The 21,498-nt window shown below is 29.6% G+C and overlaps 5 protein-coding genes and 1 long non-coding RNA gene across 6 annotated transcripts; 1 reads left to right on the plus strand and 5 right to left on the minus strand.

The window, feature by feature from the left end:
- Positions 1 to 6,891: 6,891 nt before the first annotated feature.
- LOC133785926 (uncharacterized) lies at positions 6,892 to 7,476 on the minus strand. The gene has a single exon (XM_062225141.1). The coding sequence runs from the start codon at positions 7,474 to 7,476 to the stop codon at positions 6,892 to 6,894; it is 585 nt and encodes a 194-aa protein (XP_062081125.1).
- Positions 7,477 to 12,238: 4,762 nt separating this feature from the next.
- Positions 12,239 to 13,089, plus strand: LOC133784439 (pathogenesis-related protein PR-1-like). The gene has a single exon (XM_062223785.1). It carries the CDS (start codon positions 12,290 to 12,292, stop codon positions 12,866 to 12,868), a length of 579 nt encoding a protein of 192 aa, XP_062079769.1. The 5' UTR covers positions 12,239 to 12,289; the 3' UTR covers positions 12,869 to 13,089.
- Positions 13,090 to 13,608: 519 nt separating this feature from the next.
- LOC133784438 (UDP-glycosyltransferase 43-like) lies at positions 13,609 to 15,326 on the minus strand. Its single transcript, XM_062223784.1, has one exon. It carries the CDS (start codon positions 15,218 to 15,220, stop codon positions 13,802 to 13,804), a length of 1,419 nt encoding a protein of 472 aa, XP_062079768.1. The 5' UTR covers positions 15,221 to 15,326; the 3' UTR covers positions 13,609 to 13,801.
- A 1,771-nt stretch (positions 15,327 to 17,097) lies between these two features.
- Positions 17,098 to 18,520, minus strand: LOC133785927 (protein FAR-RED IMPAIRED RESPONSE 1-like). Its single transcript, XM_062225142.1, has 2 exons — positions 17,552 to 18,520; positions 17,098 to 17,250 (listed from the first exon to the last, which is right to left on the minus strand). Exons 1-2 carry the CDS (start codon positions 18,518 to 18,520, stop codon positions 17,098 to 17,100), a joined length of 1,122 nt encoding a protein of 373 aa, XP_062081126.1.
- Positions 18,521 to 18,539: 19 nt separating this feature from the next.
- On the minus strand, positions 18,540 to 19,019 carry LOC133785928 (protein FAR-RED IMPAIRED RESPONSE 1-like). Its single transcript, XM_062225143.1, has one exon. It carries the CDS (start codon positions 19,017 to 19,019, stop codon positions 18,540 to 18,542), a length of 480 nt encoding a protein of 159 aa, XP_062081127.1.
- A 1,426-nt stretch (positions 19,020 to 20,445) lies between these two features.
- On the minus strand, positions 20,446 to 21,450 carry LOC133784440 (uncharacterized). Its single transcript, XR_009871346.1, has 3 exons — positions 21,370 to 21,450; positions 21,182 to 21,263; positions 20,446 to 20,529 (listed from the first exon to the last, which is right to left on the minus strand). It is a non-coding gene; the product is annotated as an uncharacterized LOC133784440 (long non-coding RNA).
- Positions 21,451 to 21,498: the final 48 nt, after the last annotated feature.

Below are 21,498 nucleotides of genomic sequence, written 5' to 3' on the forward strand. Positions count from 1 at the left end.
AAGTAACTTCTATTTACTAATAATAAAAATAATCATTACTTGTCATTAGAAAAATCTTCAATAACATATATTATTATTAACAAGTAGCATTATAAAACAACATGAATAAACAAACATGAATATTCAAAAGAAAAGAATAAGTACAACCAAAGACAGCCCTTAGATCTCATAGCTAATTTGATCATTAATAGTACACAACATGAGAATGTTCACTATGAGCCTTGTTACACTGTCCACCCACCCTATGACAGAAAAAGAGAGAGATATAAATACACACACACACACACGCATATTGCTACAAGGCACCATATAGAAGAGAAGACAGAGACAGATTGAAGGATATAAAATATAACTGCTTCCCACAATTACTACTTCCATCACAATTACTGCCTCCCACAATTACTTTTTCCATCACAATTACTCCATCACAAGTCAGAAAAGAGATATAAATATATATATATACACACACACACACAAACACACGATTATTATTACAGGCACCATAGATAACATAAGAGATATACAGAGTGAATGATATATATAACAAGACTCAGCATAAAAAACATAGATATGCTTCTAACAATGACTTTTACCATCACAAGTCAGAAAACACCTAAAATATTGAAAACCTAAAATACCACATAAACAAAATCTTAACCTATCACGAGCCCTTTCCCTTGCAATCAAGTTATATGTGGAGAAAATCAAAATCAATCACATATTATAAAGAAACTGTGTGTGTGTGGATGATGAAAACCAGAAGGAAATACAAACGAAAAGGAAAATCCTTACACAATCGTTCGCCTGAGAAGCAGTAATTGTGAAATACAGACGAATGGAAACCCACCAAAGACCTCTGCTCAACAACCGTCGTTCGCCTGAGAAGACAATCGTTCGCCTGAGACGACAACCGTCCGCCTGCCACCTTCACTGATCGGCAACACCGTTCGGCACCAGTTGCAGAACAAGAAAGGGCGAAACCCTTCAGTCAAAATAGACAAAAATAAAAAGTAAAAAAGTAAAAAGTAAAAAATACCTTACATAAAATTAAAATAAAACTAAATAATATAAAAACTGAAAAGATAACTTTTTCCACATAATATAAAAACTTAAATAAATAATTACAAAATTACATAATAACCCTTCTACACACGAAATTACATAATTACCCTTCTACATTTATAAATATAATTAGAAATTTAACTATAGCATAATAATGATTTTATACAAAAATATGGGAAAAAAATCCCATAGAATAGAATAAAAGTTTTAAAAAGTCATAAAATAATACTAGAAAAAAAAAGCCATATTTTTTAAAACTTTATTAAAAAACCCATATTAAATGTAATTTTCTTATCACCTGCTTCGTTTTTTGGGCCACTCTCAGGTGAGATTGTTGCTTTATTTTTACTTCATTATTTAAAACTTATTATAGATAGCCAATTCAAAAAGAAGTATTACAGTAATTTCAAACATTTTATAAGTAGCTGATTCAAATTTTTATTTATTTATTTTATTATCAACATATTTTAAGTAAATAGAATACTCATAATATTATAGGAAATCTATGATGTAGGTATGAAGAATAAGGAGTTGTTTGCTGAGAACTCACTACAACAAAATACTCTTTCTACAACACATGATTATAACTCTAGTAAAGAAATATTATAATTGCAACAATTTAGAGTTTCCATTATACATTAAAAAATAACATTGTTTAAAAAGTGTTATTATTGAAAAATTGGGCCAAAATTTTAAGCTAACTCAATGGGCTCTTTAAATATTAGCATGTGAATAAAATTAAGCTAACACTAAGGTATCACTCTCATCATCCCCAAAGCTCACTCTTCTCAGACTCACTTTCCCGAATCTCTCTTATCTTCTATCGTTTTCTTTCTTCCGATCTGTAGCTATGGCGTGTGAGGAACCAATTCACATCCTCGTTACCAGAGCTACAGGTACTTACTTATTTCTATGGCTTCAGATCTATCACTACCGTTTTTAGATTCGATGTTAGATTTAGTGGACTTTTGTTTCAGTTTTCTTGTTTGGGCATTGTTTTGATTTCGTATGTGATGGAATAGCTAAGTACTAGAATCATTTCCGTAGAATTGGTGAAATGTTGATTATTTTGCTCAAGATCATGATGTGTAGAGAATATGATTGCTTATAAAGTTGATTCAATAGAGGTTGTATTTTCATGATCTGAACATAGACGATTTGGAGTTCAAAAATGTTGATTATTTTGCTATAGATCATGATGTGCAGAGAATAAATGCAATATCATTGGACCCCTTTTACAACTTATCGTACTCTATTTGCTTTATCCTTAAACCCATTGTTTGGTGATCATTTTGCTGCGTTAAAGATGTTTTGTTATAAAAATTAATGGGAAGAAAGTAAAAGTTCATTTATAAAAATAATTATGCTTCATTTGTTTTTGTTAGCAAAACTGCAGTATTCTTGATGATGTTAAAATATGAAATTTAAATCTTGTTTTCTGTATGTTGATGGTTTATGGAAGTTCAAGCAAACTCTTTAGGAAGCCAATGGCAAGCAAATTGAACTGTTTGATAATTCTCACTATTGATTCTTACTGCATACTAATACAGGGAGGAGAATACAATTATTGTCTAACTTCTAACTTTATGTTTTAAACCATAAAAAAAAAAGCCAAGCCAAGCATCATATTAGTCTTATTATCTATTCTTTGTAAAATCTAGCAGATGTGCCTAGTAATTTCTAGAAAAAGTAAGAAGTATTAGACAGTTGTTACCAATAATCTATGGGTTTTACGCTCCCTGTATTTGTAGTGATAATACTAGTTTCTTTTTCTTAACTATAAGCATTAAACCTAATAATATTTTTCTTTGTAGATGTTTCAAGTGTTTATTTTACCTATTAGAGGGAGGGAATCTGTCACTTTATATTGCAAAAATGTGGCAATGGTCATCCATAAATCATAGTGGACACTGGAATAAGCAGAGAAAGACAAATCAAAATTTCATGAAGTTGACAATAGTCCATTATTTAAGTTTCTCTGCCTACCTAAAACGAATAACAAAACTTATATTTTCAATAAATTTTGACAATTGGATTAAGCTTGATTCAAATGTCTAAAAATGATGTAAAAAAGAGTGCCTTAGGATTTTGGAACTTGCTAATCTTGAACTGGCTTGTGACCACGTGAAAAATAAATTAAATAACTAAATTATCATTTGGAGTTAGGATTATATACGGTCACTGATTAATGATTTCGACATATGGTGAAAGATAAAAGTTATTCAATTCCTATTAGAATGAGGTTATATAAGTCATGTTAACAAACACATGATTTTTTTCTTAATTTAAAAATGGGCCAAGAGGATATAACATAACGTTACATAGAAGTGAATGAATGAATTTGACATTTATTTGGTTGTCTTGAAACTAAAAAGTGTCGATAAAATTCTATGTTTCCCCTGTTTTACAGTATGCCTCTTTTTTCCTCAGTTTCTATGAACTTTGTTGTGAAAGTGCTTCAATCCATTAATTTATATTGGATTATATTACTTGTATAATGTGTGTTAATTTGATATATGTACTTAGAAGCTCATAACAGTGGACAATTGGATGATAAAGAAGAGTATTTCAGTGCTATCAAGGATATAATTTTACTTGATTATCGCACCTTTAAGGTACCATTATTTTGGTGTGATGGGCAAATATTCGAAGTGGTGTTAAGATGCTTGAGTACTATACACTTGTGAACTTTAGTGTAGGGCAAGCTCAATCCATTAGGGATCCATATTTATTAGCATCGCAAGCTAAAAATGCATTTTATAAAATGCTTAAGCCTTGCGTCATTAAAATATTTAACTTTACATAAGACTCTTCAAGGCAATTCTTAACTTTTCTCATATTCTTATGCATGGTCTTAAATCACATAATAATGTATCACATAACTGTACATGCCATGCATACATGTTGATGCTGAAATGCCAATGTTCATGTTCATGATTCATATTTGATGATATTCAATCAAGGCATCGTATCACATCTCATATAACTCAAAACATCTTTAGTCATAATACATGAAGCTTTGGGTTGGTGGCGTTCTTATACCTTAACGTAGAGCTATGACTCGGGTCTAAGGTTTCTAGCCTAAAAACTTAAATGCTTCATATATCATAACATATAACAAAATCATGAGCATAGAAGGTAGTCCACATATTCATTCACATGAGAACACATACTTGCACATAACTCAGATCAAACTTAACAAATTAAGACAACTTTCACATATCACGAAATTCATCTATTATATATCATATAATCCATTATGATATGGATACCACACATAACTCATATAACCATTCATCACATACTCATCATATGCATCATCATCATCACATACTTAACTCATCAGACATACACAATCAATGTAGTCATGTATCTTACACTTAAGCACAAAATGTGAGATTTACTTATCTTAGGTCTTTAGCTCATTTTAAAACTGCTCACCAAGAGTCAATCAATCAAATTCATACAAATCCTATTCAAGGTACATCATTTATTAAATTCTATCAAAATCGTAAATATACACTATTGATAGTGTATATTAACAATACCAGAAACTATATATATGATAATAATAATTATTATCAACGTAATGCAAATAATTCTTCATATAAAACCATATTTTTAACCTTGCTCATAAGATAATGTACTCTTATGACAATAATAATAATAATAACAACAACAACAATAATAATTATCGTCTATAAATAAACTTATTTCAATATTAGTAAAAAAATACCCCAAGAGCAATACGTATGTGAATATATATTCACATAATCATTTTATAAAAGAAATCATATTTTTAACCTAAAGTTGTAATAATCAATATAATGATAATAATATAAATATAATTATTTATATTATTATTAATTAGTTATAATATCAATTCCAGTGATATAATAAATACACTTTTTTCAAAATTCACTGGTCTTACAAATATCAATAACTGTAAGAAATTAATATTTGATATTATTTTAATATTCTAATATTAACAAAAATATTAATATACAATAGTAATTGTTAAATAATTGGTTTACTATAAATTACACTTTTCATATATATATATATATATACACGAAACTATATTATTGATTTATTTAACAAAATAACAACAATAATAATTAAAATTAATTAATCATAATAATTTTCATATTAATAGAAAATCAATTAAATATGTCTTTTTAAAATTTATTAATTGTCTATTATTTTCTATAAAATTGGGCAGCACAGCGGCTATAAAATGGACAAACAAAAAATCAAAACCTGTATTAGAAATACATATAATCCCAGACAACCAATATAATTGCAGAAAAATATTCAGTATATCAAGAATATATAAATATATACTATAAATACACATAATAACAATTACTCTAATCAATTATAATATCTGTCAAAGAAATTATACCACAATGCTCGGGTTCCACAACAAGTCAAACGATGACTTTCTGAAACTCAAAACGAACTTCGGAACCTCGAACACTCGAACACTAAGTTTCGACCGTCGATCTACGGTGGATTGCGGTGGCTCGTGGTGGGCCCACCACCCAACTATGGTAGATGTATGAACAATTTATTGGGTTTTGAAGCCCACGACACGAGGAATACGATGGTGGTGATGGATCGACAAACGGATGCCTGAGGTGGCCGAATCGCAACTTTGAAGTCGCGGGGTGGCCGGACTTAAATCGATCGGTTGAGGTGTTTAATTGGCGAGTGAGCTTTAGATTCCCACGTGGTTGATAGTTCGGAGGCCTCTGAATCCAACGGTTCGGCGCGTGGCTATATGTGGTGGCCGGAAAGTAGTTCTGCGTCGTCGGCAATAGTAACACGCAAAGAGGAGAAAGAGAGAGAAAGAAAGAGGAAGAGAAGGAGAGAGAAAGAGAAGAAAATTTTTCTGAGGGGAGAGAGAGAGCCTCAGTTAAAAGGCCGAAGCCTCTTTTTTTTAAAATTACACTTGGACCCGAAATATTAAAATTCTTTTCAAATAAGCCATTTAGCAAAACTTTCTTAATTTTATAAAAATCTTCAATTAAAATTATATGACATTTGAGTCCAATACTTGACTACTCAAGTTTCTCGCTCTTTAATCTCATTAATAACATAAAATCATATTTTAAACACTATTTTTCCATTATTATTTCTTAAATTTGTAAACGTGTACATTTTATGTATTGAAACTCTGATTTATAATAAAAAATGTATTTTGAAAATGTTGGATATTACAATATGAATATTGTACATAAATACCTAAAAGTATCATAAGTATTCTAAAATAACTTGATGCTATTATGTATATCATACAATCTCATACTATATAAATATGGTACATAATTAACTACAAAAGTGGTATGAGATACCAAAATATATCCTATGTATTTTATAACATGATTCAAAAAATGTCTTAAAATGTGATACCAAAATAAAGTAACCTAAATATTAAATTAAGAAAGTAAAGGCGACGTCTTGCTAATAGTCAAATTGTATTATGTTGATTCTTCCTTCAAGTTGAAATGAATATTTTCCTAAAGAAATGTGTAAGAAATTAAGCATTTGGTTAATAAAGTTATATAAGGAAAATTGTAATGGTTACCAGTAATTTAAAGGAAAATTGATTATTTTATTAAATCAAATAAAATCAGTTATATATAATAATAAACAATATGTTTTGGGTATATTATTTTTTTTTTTATGAACAAAGAATATTATTAACAAACCAAACCAATTACAAATCGAGAACACAGAAACCAAAAACAAAAACAGCTCAAAAAGAGCCCAGCAAACCGAGACAAAACAAACAGACCAGCTCACAAAGAGCCCAGCAAAAGAAGATTACAACAACTTTTGGTTTCTAAGAAAAGTAATGTCATTGTTCTTCAGATTAGCCTTAGACAAACTAACAACTCTAGCCTTAATACTATCTTGAATCATAGATACAACCTTGCAAACAGAAAACGAAAAGGAATTAAAAACACACTGGTTTCTGTTCCACCAAATCAGATACACAGAGGCAGCTAGCCCAGCAGCAACTATCTTCTGCTGCAGAGTCTTCGGCTTCCCCTCCATCCATCGAATCCAATCCTGGAAACAAGTAGGCCAGATCAACCTGCCCAGCCAGCTAGCCACACCTTTCCTAACTTGAGCAGCAAATTGACATTGGAAAAATAAGTGCTCATGACATTCTTGATGCATTTCACAAATTGGACACAAGCAAGAAGACAACTGCAGATGGCATTTCACTAAATTGTCCCTGGTTAATAGGTGCTTCAAGGATGCTTGCCAAAGAATAAACCTGTATTTAGGCAAGGACAAGCTACACCAAATAACAGCAGCCGAAGGCACCTTATCTCTGTTCATCAGCTGAAAATACAACTTACTAGTTTTAAAATTGTTGTTAACTATAGCCTTATCTACCATCTCCTTGCTCAGTAAAGCCCTCAACTTGATTAGCTTACGCCAATACCAGCTCACGTCAGATTGTTGTTATTATTTTATCTCTAACAAAATTGTTGTTATTTTATTCTATTAGTATACATATATAAAGCCCCCCCTCCCAAAAAAAAAAAACCCTTCACTTTGATATGATGTTCAAAACTTGGGCCTATTTATTTTTCTTTGTGGACCTTGACCTTCTCTTTTGGGCCACTTTCAGGTGAGATTGTTGCTTTATTTTTACTTCATTATTTGAAACTTATTATAGATAGCTAATTCAAAAAGAAGTATTACAGTAATTTCAAATTATTATTATTATTTTTATTATCAACACATTTTAAGCAAGAAATCTATGATGTAGGTACGAAGAATAAGGAATAATTGTTTGCGGAGAACTCCGTTTATGAATTATTGCTAACAAAAAAGAATTCATTAACATATTCATGGGAAACTATACTTTTACATATTAATAATCACATATTCACGTGTAAAATAAAATTTGAAACTGGTGCAAGACTTTGTTTGAGAAACTAAACTTAGAAAAACCAAAGGTTAAAGCTTATTCATGAAAAAAAAAAACTAAATCTAAAACAAAGGTAGCTAAAAGAATTCATTAACATCGATATTTCATTAAAGAATCAAGAGAAAATTATATGCATTTGCGCTGTCCTATCACTCTGTTCTAAAATTTGATAAACGATATACATTCTGTTATGTACTATAATTTTATAATTTATATTTATTAGATATTATTTTATTTTAGTAAGTTTAAATTAACAAACTACTTTAATATAAAATTTATTATACACTATAACATTATTTTAGTATCTCATAGCATTTTAAAAAATAATAATAATTAAACACATAAAAAATGATGGTTTTGAGATAACTTAAGTTTTACATATTTAACTGTATCATGAATAATATTATAATACCATTATCATTATAATTCGAATCTTAACTACATCGATTAGTTATAATACATATACACAATTATATATATTATATAATATAATATTTTTATTTATGATCACTTTAATAGTCTCTTATCAAAATTATATTTAAATTAAACATATAAATTTGTTTAAATAAAATAAATATGACATCATGATACAACTTTTCCAACTTAGAGAACTTTAAAATCTGTAATTTACCAAATACTTAGCAATTTTTTCCCACAACACAGCTGCAACAGCTTTTTCCTACAGCACAACTACAATTGTTTTTCCCCACAGCACAGCTGTACCAAACTGGCCCATAAGACATTGAAGAAATTTACAGTGTTGAAATCATAATTCAAACAGTCTGTTTTTCACTTGTGTTAATTTCACTTTTTACAAGTTTATGAATAAGGACTGGTTCATTATATGACTGTTCGCTTACAAGTGTAAGATCAATTTTTGATCACTCGTACAGACACAGATTTGTCCATGTATTACGAGAAATAAAAAGAATTGTGCGCAGCTAGTTATTCTTGCCAATTGTTGTATTTATTACAAGTATTTGCTCATTACGTGTGTTGTTTTGCTATATTATTGTTTTAATTACTAGGGCACGAACAGTAATGTTCGAACAAGTCTTGGTCATGGCAAGTGACAGAGGACTTTCAGCTCCTCAATCATTTAGGGGGCATATAAGGTACTAAGTAAACAAAGTATGTCAACAAGCATACGTAAACACACGAGCAAAATAAGGGAAATCATACGATGACACTTAAAATAAATTTTAGATTTACAACCATTATTGAGAATCCATCCCTAAAGAATAAACATGAGAAAGTTGATTTTTTTTTTTTTTTGGATCTATTTTTTTTCCTAATGAACTAGTCTCGTCATGAGATTTTGCTTTAGAAACAAATAGGTTCCGCGCAGTATTCTTACATTACAAAACAACTTGTTTTCACCTTACAACAAATAGGTTACACTTGTACAACAATAATAAAATCTCAAACCTATGCAGCAAATGTATATACACATTTGTTGGTTAGTCATATAGAATCCAAAACTGATTTAACAATTTATTTTGCTTATATTTCCAACACCACACACAAATTCTTATTGTGAGTTTCACCTTAAATTATGGGGTTTGACAATAGCATTGCTTGCTCATAATAATCATCTCATCACTTGAGAAGTTAAGGTTTGATGACAAAGTGACACGTGTCTAAAATGCAAGTAACACGTGTCACACATATTCTAGAGCGGTCCATGGTGGGGTCAGATGTCCCATAATACAAACATGAAAAACTCACGGGGCAGCACATAATCTTCCTTCACGAGGAGAAGTTTAAAGCTTTTCCAATCCAATCATATTAAAATGTATTTTTTTTATATATATTATATATCACATGTACTGACATATTAAAATGTATATTTTCTAATTTTGTATCTTCGAGAAATTATAGTTGAATTATTTTTTTTGTAAGATGACATGTATGATAGTTATAACACATATTTTGATAATTTTCAGAAAATTTTGAATAATTTATAGTGCCAAAATCAAAATTTAAACATAGTCACGCATACCTGATTTTTATTACACGCTTGAAAATCAGACTGTTTAAATTATGATTTCAGTACTGTAAATTATTTGGAATTTCCTAAAAATTAACAGAATGTCTACTATAACTATTATGTACGCAATCATACAAAAAAAATTGGGTTATAATTTCTCAAAGTGCCGAAAATAGAAAACGCTCTTACGATAAGGGCAAAAGTAATACCGTTACTTAAAATAGTCTATATATTTATACATACTAGGTAGAAGCAACGTGCAATGCACGTTTGTTTAATTTCAGAGTTGTAAATATTATTTATAATTTTAATAAAAGCTGATTCACTTTTAGAAATATATATAATAGAATGAATTATAGTTTTATAATATATATAAATATTTATATTAATAATCTCTACATATATAATATCTAAACATAACGTTGATATAAATATATACCTCTTCTATATAAAAAGTATATAGATAACATAAATTATTATTGGTTTTAACGTTTTTTTATTTTTTAAACGGAATATTCTTATATTTAACGGTAGTTTGCAAATATCACTTAAACTTAAATAAAATAAAATAAATAATTAAAAAAAATGATATTTTTGAGATATTTTATAATGATAATTATTTGAAAATAATAAATAATTAAAAAAATTAAAATATGATATTTTTGAGATATTGATTATTATTTAAAAATAATAAATAATTAAATAAATTAAAATAGGATATTATTTAGATATTTTACAATGATAATTATTTAAAAATAATAAAATTATATGTTTTATAACTAAAATAAAATTTAATTAAACTTAAACTCACTTATTAGAATAATATCATATTAAACATATAATATAATCTAATGTCAATTCAAATAATAAATAATTAAACAAATTAAAATATGATATTTTTGAGATATTTTACAATGATAATTATTTAAAAATAATAAATAATTAAACAAATTGAAATAGAATATTTTTAAGATATTTTACCATGATAATTATTTAAAAATAATAAAATTATACGTTTTATAACTTAAATAAAATTTAATTAAACTTAAACTTACTTATTAGAATAATATCATATTAAACATGTAATTTAATCTATTGTCAATTAGCAACAAATTAGTTTTTTGAAAAAAACTAGCAATAAACTTAAATTTAAAATCTACGTATAATATTTAATATTACATTAAACATATAATATATAATCTATTGTTGTTACTTCCAAATTCAAAAACTAGAAGAAACATAAACTTAAACAAAAATAAATAAATTATTTAATTAAAATAAGATATTTTTTTGAAATTTATATGACATTATTAATATAAATTTAATAAAAATAATTAATAAATTCTATAAATAAAACTAAGAAAATGTGCATTGCATGTTATTTGTATCTAATATATATTTACATGGCTGCATAACATATTTATAAAATAGAATACTATTTAAAAATAAATTAATAATAGAAATAAAATAAGAATAGAAAAAAGTTATAGTGTAGACAGTAATATACATGCATAAATTATTTTTAATTTCTAATGTATCTCACACTGTACTTTAGTAAATTTGATGAAGAAAAAGATTTAAATATTTAAATTATCATAAAATGTATCTTAAAAATATCATATTTTAATTATTTTTTGTAATAGTTTATGTTTGTTCTAGTTTTTGAATTTGACAGTGACAACAAAAGATTTTATATTATATGTTTATTATAATATTAAGTTTAAGTTTAATTAAATTTTATTTAAGTTATAAAATATATGATTTTATTAATTTTAAATAATTATTATTATAAAATATCTCAAAAATATATTATTTTAATTTGTTTAATTATTTATTTATTTAAGTTTAAGTCATATTTATAATTTACTGTTAAATAATAATATTCTGTATAAGAAACCATTCAAATCAAGAATTTTAAAACCACACATAACACTAATCGCTTCCTATATAGGAAATTCATTCTCAGAAATTTCAAAAGGGGTCAAAATAGAAGCAAGATATAATAAAATCATATTTGTATTTGTCGTTTTTTTTTGGCGGTGAACATAAAATAGCAATAAATTTTCATATCTAGGGGTCCCTGCCTCCACTACAAGTTATATATTGGATTACAAAAAATCCAAAATATTTAATTTACAAATACATATAATTGGTAAATATATTTGATGTATTGATGACTTAATGAGTAGGTACTAACTTTTTCATGCATATATAAAGAGCCATGTCCTTCAAAAATCAGTGTCCCACCACACACACACACACTCACAATTCTCACAAGCCTCAAAATGGCCAAACCCCATTTGTTGTTTCTCTTCACCACCATTCTCTGCACATCTCTAGGCTGCAGCGGCGCTCAAATCATGAACAAAGACTCAAAAACAGTGCCCGATAACGAGACGATCTACAGGGTATCGAAGCAGCTATGTTGGGGTTGCATAGGCGAGTCATTGCAGTTTCTGTTCGAGCACAACATGGCACGTGCGAAGAAGTGGGAGCTGCCGCTGGCGTGGGACGGCCAGCTCCAGAGGTACGCGCAGTGGTGGGCCTCGCAGAGAAAGTCCGACTGTAAGCTGCAGCACTCGTTCCCGGAGAACCAGTTCAAGCTGGGCGAGAACATATTCTGGGGCAGTGGCTCGGGCTGGACGCCCAGCAACGCCGTCGATGCGTGGACCGATGAGGAAAAGTTTTACAATTACGACGCCAATACCTGCGCCGAGGGCCAAATGTGCGGCCATTACACGCAGATTGTGTGGCGGAGCACTAGGAGGATTGGGTGTGCTCGGGTTGTTTGTGCCAATGGTGATGTTTTCATGACTTGTAACTATGATCCGCCGGGGAATTATGTTGGTGAGAGACCGTATTAGGTAGATACATATAATAAGATACTCCAAGCTTTATATAAATATATATATTTCGGCTATATATTTGTATCATTGTATGGGTGGTATTGGATCGAATATATGCATATATATATATATTAAAGCTGTTTTTGTTGAAATTTGTTTGGAGTCCAAAGCATATCGTAGAAGTTGATATGTTTGATTGTGATTTAATGAAAGAAATAATAATTAATGATTGATTTTAATTTTTAGGTTTGGTAAATATTTTCGCTCTTCTTAGCTAATTCTAGTCCCACTCAAAATTCTTCTCACATATTCATTTTAAACCATTCAAATTTATTGAAGTGAGACTATATTATTTATTGTTTTTATACGTGGTTTAAAATGCACACCATATTATTTATATTTTTAAATATATAAAATAAATATGTGCCAGTCATCACTCTTTAAATTATATAAAGTAAAATGAAATAAGAAAATTTACATAAGAAGTAATGACAAAAAAACCACATTGAAATAATAATAATAATAATAATAATAATAATAATAATAATAATAATAATAATAATAATAATAAATTTACGTTTTCACCGATTACTTTATATTTATCTATCAACAAAACTTTGAAGTTTTGTGTTGGCAATTTTCTTATACCACTTTGTAAGTTCAATGGTTAAATTAAATATGTCATTATTGATGGACTACTTACATATTTGCCATTTTTGTGTAATAAAGTGACTCTCTTGTTGCAACGATTTGTAATATATACAATACTACTTTGAAATTAAATAGTCTACAAGAAGGCAAAGCTCAAACTTCAAACTAATTTTTTTAGAAAAGAGCACCAAATAGAAAGAAAATGAACAACAATTGACATTCATTGACTTTTACGAAACATAAATTAGTACATATATATAGTTGCATATTTGAACCATATGGTAATTTTACAAATTTGAACTATATAGGCGATGTTAATTCCTCAACCAAATCACCCAAAAACGTGTATGAAGAACCATGTTCTGTCATAGCCAACCTACACTTCTCGCTCACATCTTTTACTCTTACCCTCAACATGTTATCACTCTCCATCAACTTCTTTACTCCTCTCTCAACCTCCTCAGCCGAAACCAAATCAACACCATCTTCATAATCCAAGCTAATCTCATTGGATAATCCCAACTCTTTCACCATAAGAAAAGCATTCATATGTTGCTCGGCATAGATTGGCCACGTGGCAACTGGTACACCACACCACAGACTTTCTAGCGTCGAGTTCCAACCACAATGAGACACGAACCCTCCGATGGCTTGGTGTGAGAGGATCGTCATTTGTGGGACCCATCCACACACCAAGCCATTGCGAGCCGTTCGTTCCAAGAATCCATTGGGTAAAATCCCATCTACATTTGAAAAATCACTAGGAGGAACTAAGTTGGACTTTGGTGGCTCGCGTAAGGCCCATAAGAATCGAAGCCCAGCCCGTTCGAGCCCAATTGCAATCTCTTTCACTTGAGGCCCACTTAAACTACCCCAGCTTCCGAAGCACAAGAACACCACTGAAGATTTGGGTTGGTTATCAAGCCAGCCTATCACTTTCTCCTTTTGGGCTCCATCTCTATTCCATTGGGCCGACCCTTTGAGATTCAGAACAGGCCCAATAGGATAAACCTTTGGGCCCCCACTGGCAGAGAGCGAGTCCAAAGCAAAAGGCTCCAACTCTTGCACTGTATTTACAATAATACCCTTCATTTGGGTGAATCTCCGGGCATGGTCCAGATAGATGGGGAACCCGGCATTGTAACTTCGCTCCATCTCCGTCCGGCGAAGAACCCGACGAGGAACCGAGTTAGCGAAACCCCGAACAGTCAACTCAGTGAGTGACTCATCAGAAGCGAGGTTCGACATCTCGAGTTCGTAGCTGAAAAAAGCCGCCGGAGAGGCGTAAAAGAGGTAAGAAGGAATGCCGAGGTCGTTCGCTACGTCGGTAACGAAAGTGCAGAACAAGTCAACGATCAGCCCGACGACTCGTCGTTTTTTTGACTCGGCAACGATGGCGTCTTTTATGTTGACTTTCTGCTGGTCAACGAGGGCGGTTACGTTGGCGACGTAAGACGGGAATTGATCAGTTGAGGGTGGCTCCATTGCAGGGAGGATGAGGAAGCTGAGGTTGGGGGATGAGGTGGCGTGGAGAGATTGGACGTAGGAATGGACGGTGGGCCATTGTGGGACGGAGATGAGGAGGACGATGGCGGAGAGGCGACCGGGGAAGCGGTCAACTAGGCGGCGAGCGAGTTCGACTGTTGGGGTTAGAAGTCCGATCGCTGGGGTGGCGATTAGGAATACGTGGTTTTGCATGGAAGAAGAAGAACTGGCCATGGTTTTTTTTTCTTCTTTTATTTCAATGGTTAATTTGATTCATATGGAAGAAGAAGGAGAGTTTTGACACATTTTATAGCAGTGATCGGTGAAAATGGTGATCGATCGGTGAGTTAGAAGAGTTAATGAAAAAAAATATATTTTTATTTATGAAGATCCACGCTTCATGCAAGTTAATATTTTATTTATTTATTTTGTAATATGTAATTTATAAAGAAAATAATATTTGTTTATGTTTTGATCGTTATTGGGAATTGGATCCATCAATATATAATATGTCGTATGTAGCAGTTGTGGAGCCGGGCCGCCCATGAGGTGGCTGTCCAAATTTCAACAAAAATAATCAATATCATTTTAACGATAATTTAATATAATAATTAATTAAGACTTATATCAATTAATGCTCTAAAGTCATCACGGGCCATTTTTATTTCTACTGACTATTTTTTTTTTCCTTTATGTTGTACTTTACTTAATTAAATGTTATTTGGTAAATAATAAATCTATTAATTTCTATTTTGTTTTTTTCAAAGTCTTGACAAGAGTATGTATCACATAAATACATTATTATTCTTTTTTTCCTTGTATATCTACTCTTTTTTTTTTTTTTTCAACTTAGTTATATTTTAAAATGTATTTATGTTAGACAATTATAGGGGAATATATATGCGAATTTTTTTATGACCGTGTATATTGTAGCTATTTAAAGCATCTTACAAATTTTCAAAAAATTTCGAATAGTTTACAGTACCAAAAACTAAGTTCAAACATGTTACACGCGTGACTAATTTTTTTTTTTATGAGCGTGGAAAACAACATGTTTGAACTTAGTTTTCGGTACTAATTTTATGAAAATTTGCATGATGCTCTAAATAACTACAATGTACACGGTCATAAAAAAAAATCGGGCCGAAAACTGTTCACGGGTCGAGAACATTGAGAACTCCACCGATAGGGCTTAAAGTAAAGCTCCGATAGAAGAATTGTCCTATATATATGTTTCATTCTTCTTTTTAATTTATAGTCTCTAAATTATATATTTCATATTAAAGAGATTATAAAATAAGTACTATTATAAAATTACTACTAGAGACCAAGCACAATTATGATGTTTCTAAAACTTTATACTTAAATGTGAAAAACAAATTTTAGAATTAAAATTGTATTACAACAAACAAGTACTAAGTATTTTACTTCATAATAGTAGAGGGCATTGTGACAAAATTTGTTCTCTACATGTATTTTATTTTTATTTGTCGCCTATTTGATCATAAGGTATTGTTGGATCTTGGAAATATCCTACTTGGCTTGAGCTCCTTGATATTGTATTCCTTGATTGAATGTTGAATCTGATTACAACAAAAATGTTATAAAATATATTTTGCAATTTTATTTTTAAACATACATATGTATATAATATACATAACAAAAATAATAATTAGGTTGAGTATTCTACATATTCCGGTTCCAAAAACTTGGTCTAAAATTGTAAGATTCTAATGACTCAAAGTAAATTTCGTCTAATTGTTTGACACCTATTACCTCACTTAGAAGTGATGTATAAGGTGTAGCCGTTTGCAGATGTTACTCCTAAAATAGTTATATTATAAATAAATTTCGATGCAAACATATATTGAAAAAGGAATTTAGAATAATTATTCACCTTCAAGGTAATTTTTTCTTAGTTATCATCTACAATACTTTTTTTGGTAGAAATTGAGGAGACTTCTTTTCCTTTTTTAGCTATATCATCAAGAACCCATTCTTCAGTTATAATAACCTTTAAGAAAATTACAAAAGAAAAAATGAGTGTATTTCAATTTATAAATATAAATTAAAAAGTTCAATAATACATTTAAATTAGTAATACCTTATTTCTATTTCTTTGAGTTCTTATCTTGCCATTTTCTCTTCATAGAAACAAGTTTCTTAATCCTTGGTGCTTTACGCTTTTCTGGTGGTCGCTCATTTCTTCGTACAACCACAGGACTATGAATTGCATTACTTTCTTGATTATCACATTCTTTCCCCTTGGTTTGCAATACATTCATCACATTCCAAAATATGTTGCACAGTTTTCATCAGATTCAACAGCCCAATTAGCAACTTCATAAAATTTCTGTTGCAAACTATCATACTGTTGAGTTTCACAATTTCCGCTCCAATCATTATAGTTGACCTTGATTCTTGAGTGACATCATTTTATATCTTTCCTCCATCGTGGTAGAATATACTTTTCCGACACATTTTTTACATGTTCTTTTATCAAAATTGACAATGCTGCCTACAAAGAATCCCTCTAAATTCAAACAGTTGACAAGCACATTTTACCTCACATTTCTCTTTATTGAACTGAACTTTAAAACTCACTTCCTTTTGCTTATCTCCAACAAATAAAGTCTCAATTACATCAAAAACTCCATCATTCTCACCATTACAAGAAACATTGCAATACAACTTTCCAGTTAGCTCTTGTTGCAATTCGTTAAACTTGGAATGAGTATAAATCACTTGGAATTGTTTCTCTGTCTCAAAATGTGTTACACAAGGGATCCATGTACTAAAAGATTGAAAATCTGCAGGGTTTTCTTTCTCAACCTTGTTTCTTAAAGCAAGATCATATTGTTCAACAAATTGCTTCAATGATGTCTTCGAATGTACATAATCATCAAAAAATGAATTCATACTTTCACTACACTGAGTAGTTGACATACTAGCCCAAAAAATGTCGTTTACAAATGCTAGAACCCAACAATGTCTCTCCTTAAATAAACTAATCAACCACACATTTTCTGAAAGATTGAACTCTTTGAGAAACTGTCCCCATTTTTCTTCAAAATCTTCTATTGTTAAAGAATCATAAATCACATTTTTCAAGACATTCTTTTTTTGTTCATATGCATTGTATCCCCTTAACTTTTCAGGTACCTTTTTCAACATGAGCCATAAACACCATCGATGTCGAGATTTGGGAAATACAACTTCTATAGCTTTTTTCATTGTTGTAGCTTGGTCTGTGATTATAGCAGCAGGTGCACATTCATTCATACAAACAAGCCATATTTTGAACAACAAAATAAATGTACTAGTATCCTCATTTGATAACAACCTACAACCCAAAAAGATTGAGTGTCCATGATGATTTACTCCTACGAAAGGTGCAAATGGCAAATCATATTTATTTGTTAAGTATGTAGTGTCAAATGTAACAACATCACCAAATTCTTGATATAATGCTCTGCTTCTAGAATTTGCCCAAAACACATTTTTTATTCGACCACCATCATCTAAATCTATCATGTAAAAGAAGCTAGGATTCTTAGCTTGCATACTCATGGATTGCTTTAGCATCTCCAATTCCTAAGCGTAAATGCCTAGCTTTATCAACAAAATTTCTACAATATTTTTCTAAGAATGGAACATTATCATGACCACCAGCTTCCACTACAAGTGTTTGAAATTTTTTTGCCATACTAACACCAGCACGATCATTTAGTTCCAACTTTCTTTGTGCCCCAATGCCTATTTCTCTATTGCAAGTGTAGAATTGTGATTTATGTGGACTTAGACAATGATTATGCTTGAGCACAGAATAATTGATCTTGCATTTTCCATCTTCAAACTCAGTAGCATTAATTCTTGCTTTGCAATTTGCTTTCGTCTGTGGATTAGGAATAAGATGATTTTGTTTTGTGGGTTGTGATTTCCTAGCTCGAGAACATGAAAAGCAAACAAATTTCATGTTTCCATTTGGTGAATTACGACTTGTTTTCTTCTTAACACCAAAACCTTTTTCCATATAACTTGTAATACAAAAATAATGTATCCAATGAATCAAAATTCATTCCAATTGTAGGTGTTGATACACTCTCATTCAATCTATTGTATTTTCACCTTTATCCTCACTTAAATTTTCATCACTTGCATCACTAGACAAACCAATATTTTTTTTCTTCCAATGACATTTCAAAGTCTTTACGTCTTTCTTTAAAAAATTCAATATGCAAAAAACTAATTACCAAACAACCTATAATGAAAGATAAAAATATATATAAAAAGAGATCATATATATGCAAGTAAAATGATTGCTAATGTATATACACATCCAAGTCACAAAAAGATATATAAAAACATAAATTTTATTGAAAAAAATTATCAAAACAATATTCTTCAATCACTTAATCAAAAATTCTAAATTTATAAAAATAATTAGCACTTATAAATACAAAATAAACACAAATGATTCAAAGTGATAATAAAGTCAATAATAATATAAAATTTGGAGTTTTCACCTAGCTTGTTGCTGTCCCGACTTTGTTTAGAGTAATAATATGCACAATATTTGGTTTTCTCTAATTTTCTACACAAATATTATGTAATATAATGAGATAAAGAGAAAATAAACAAAAAAAGACAAAGGAAAAAAGACAAAAGTTACTTACAAGTTTCCTTCTATAACTTCAATGGAGTCTCTGCAGTACATATTAGACCAGAAGAAAAAATAAAAATGAAAGGAAAGAAATATAATATAATACTTGATAATACCAAAAGTCATCTTAATAAATCCAAAACAAAACAAAAAAAAATGAATATATTTATTCTTTACCGTTTAACATTTAATTAATAAGAAGTACAAAAAGAAAAGAAAAAAAGATTGTCAGTAAAAATCGCGTGTGAGGACTTTATAACATTAATTGATGTAGTTCGAAATCAATTATTATATTAAATTATAATTAAAATAATATTGATTATTTTTTTGAAATTTGGATAGCCACCTCATAGGGTGCCCGGCACCACAGGTACCGATTAGCAATACACTTACATTAATTAGCTCGAACTTCATGTTCATGTGACGATGGATGCATGAATTTCTTAAATTTAATTTTTTTTAAATAGATATAAGGGACAAAAAGCATCTTTATGCTAAAACTTTTTTTATTTATTTATTATTACTCAGTTTGTAATGGAAAAATAGTACAAATTGGAGGGAGATTTCTTCTAACAAGCGAACACTACTACAAAAAAATGTTTTTTAAGACTAGTATTGCGAGACAGCTACAATTTTAATTTTTATTTAAAAATATATATCCATTTGAGTGTCGAATATGTATCAAAAGAATTCTGAAAAGAAAATACTAAAAAATTGGCAAAAAAATTTTACGAAATAAATTTAAAATTTCTAAACATGTATTGTAATTAACTAGCTATAATATTATTCATTTTGCTCTAACCAATTGTAAAAATGACATTGCCCATTCTTCTCTAACTTCGTCAATTTCTTGAGTAGTATATGGTTTGTCGGAGGTGAACTGAAAAAAAAAAAAAATTTAATTATAATTATATTAGTGGTAATAAATTCAAAGCATATATAAAAATTGTACTAAATTAATACTATGTAGTTGTATATTGTTTATTACCTGTTTCGACAACAAAAGTTTGATATTATTACCCTCTATTATAAATAGAAAATTATTAGCCTATATTATTTTTAGTGTTTTAAACATTCTAGTTCCTTATATTATTTATTTATATAACCATTAATTAAACTCTCTGGGAAAACAATGAAATGTATCCAAACAATTAAAGTATTCATACAAGAAAACTCTAAAAATATTGTATCTAGCCTCACTTCAAGGTGGAACAGCCCGAGGATGCTCAAGGAAGAATCATTCTCTAGAAGGAATGAGAATGAAATTTATAGATAATGTGTGGAATTAGAATGTTACAGGCATTAACTGTCTTAACCGAAATTTATCAACTCGTATACATTTAAGAGCCTTGATTAATTATGTCTATAGTAAGTGGAATATCCATAATCAAATTGTACCTGAAGCAACCCCAATATTATATATATGATTAATTTATGAAACCAATTAACTTGTATGAAAAGCTTATATATTAGTTTAACATTTGATATTTGTAATTAATTAATTAATTAAGCATTGATTAATTAATAATTACCTCTTTGTGATTCCAATGTCATGGCAAATTGGACACCGATTGAGCTTTAGATCCGCTCTATGAACTAGATTCTTTCCATCAGCTGAATTAAAATTTATAATTACAAATATTAAAAATAATAATCACTAATAATTACGATATATATATATAGTGTGTGTGTGTGTTTTCATCTATATATATATATATACCTGAAATTACTCCTATTTCAAGATAAGGCTTCGTTGGGGCAATTCCGATTGTAACCAATTCCCCAGTGTCTGGAACTCTCTGCATTTTGTATATATAATATTTATATGTATACTCGTCATTAATTTTTA

The sequence above is a fragment of the Humulus lupulus genome, chromosome 6 (assembly GCF_963169125.1).
Source record: "Humulus lupulus chromosome 6, drHumLupu1.1, whole genome shotgun sequence".
In the NCBI taxonomy this organism is placed as follows: domain Eukaryota; kingdom Viridiplantae; phylum Streptophyta; class Magnoliopsida; order Rosales; family Cannabaceae; genus Humulus; species Humulus lupulus.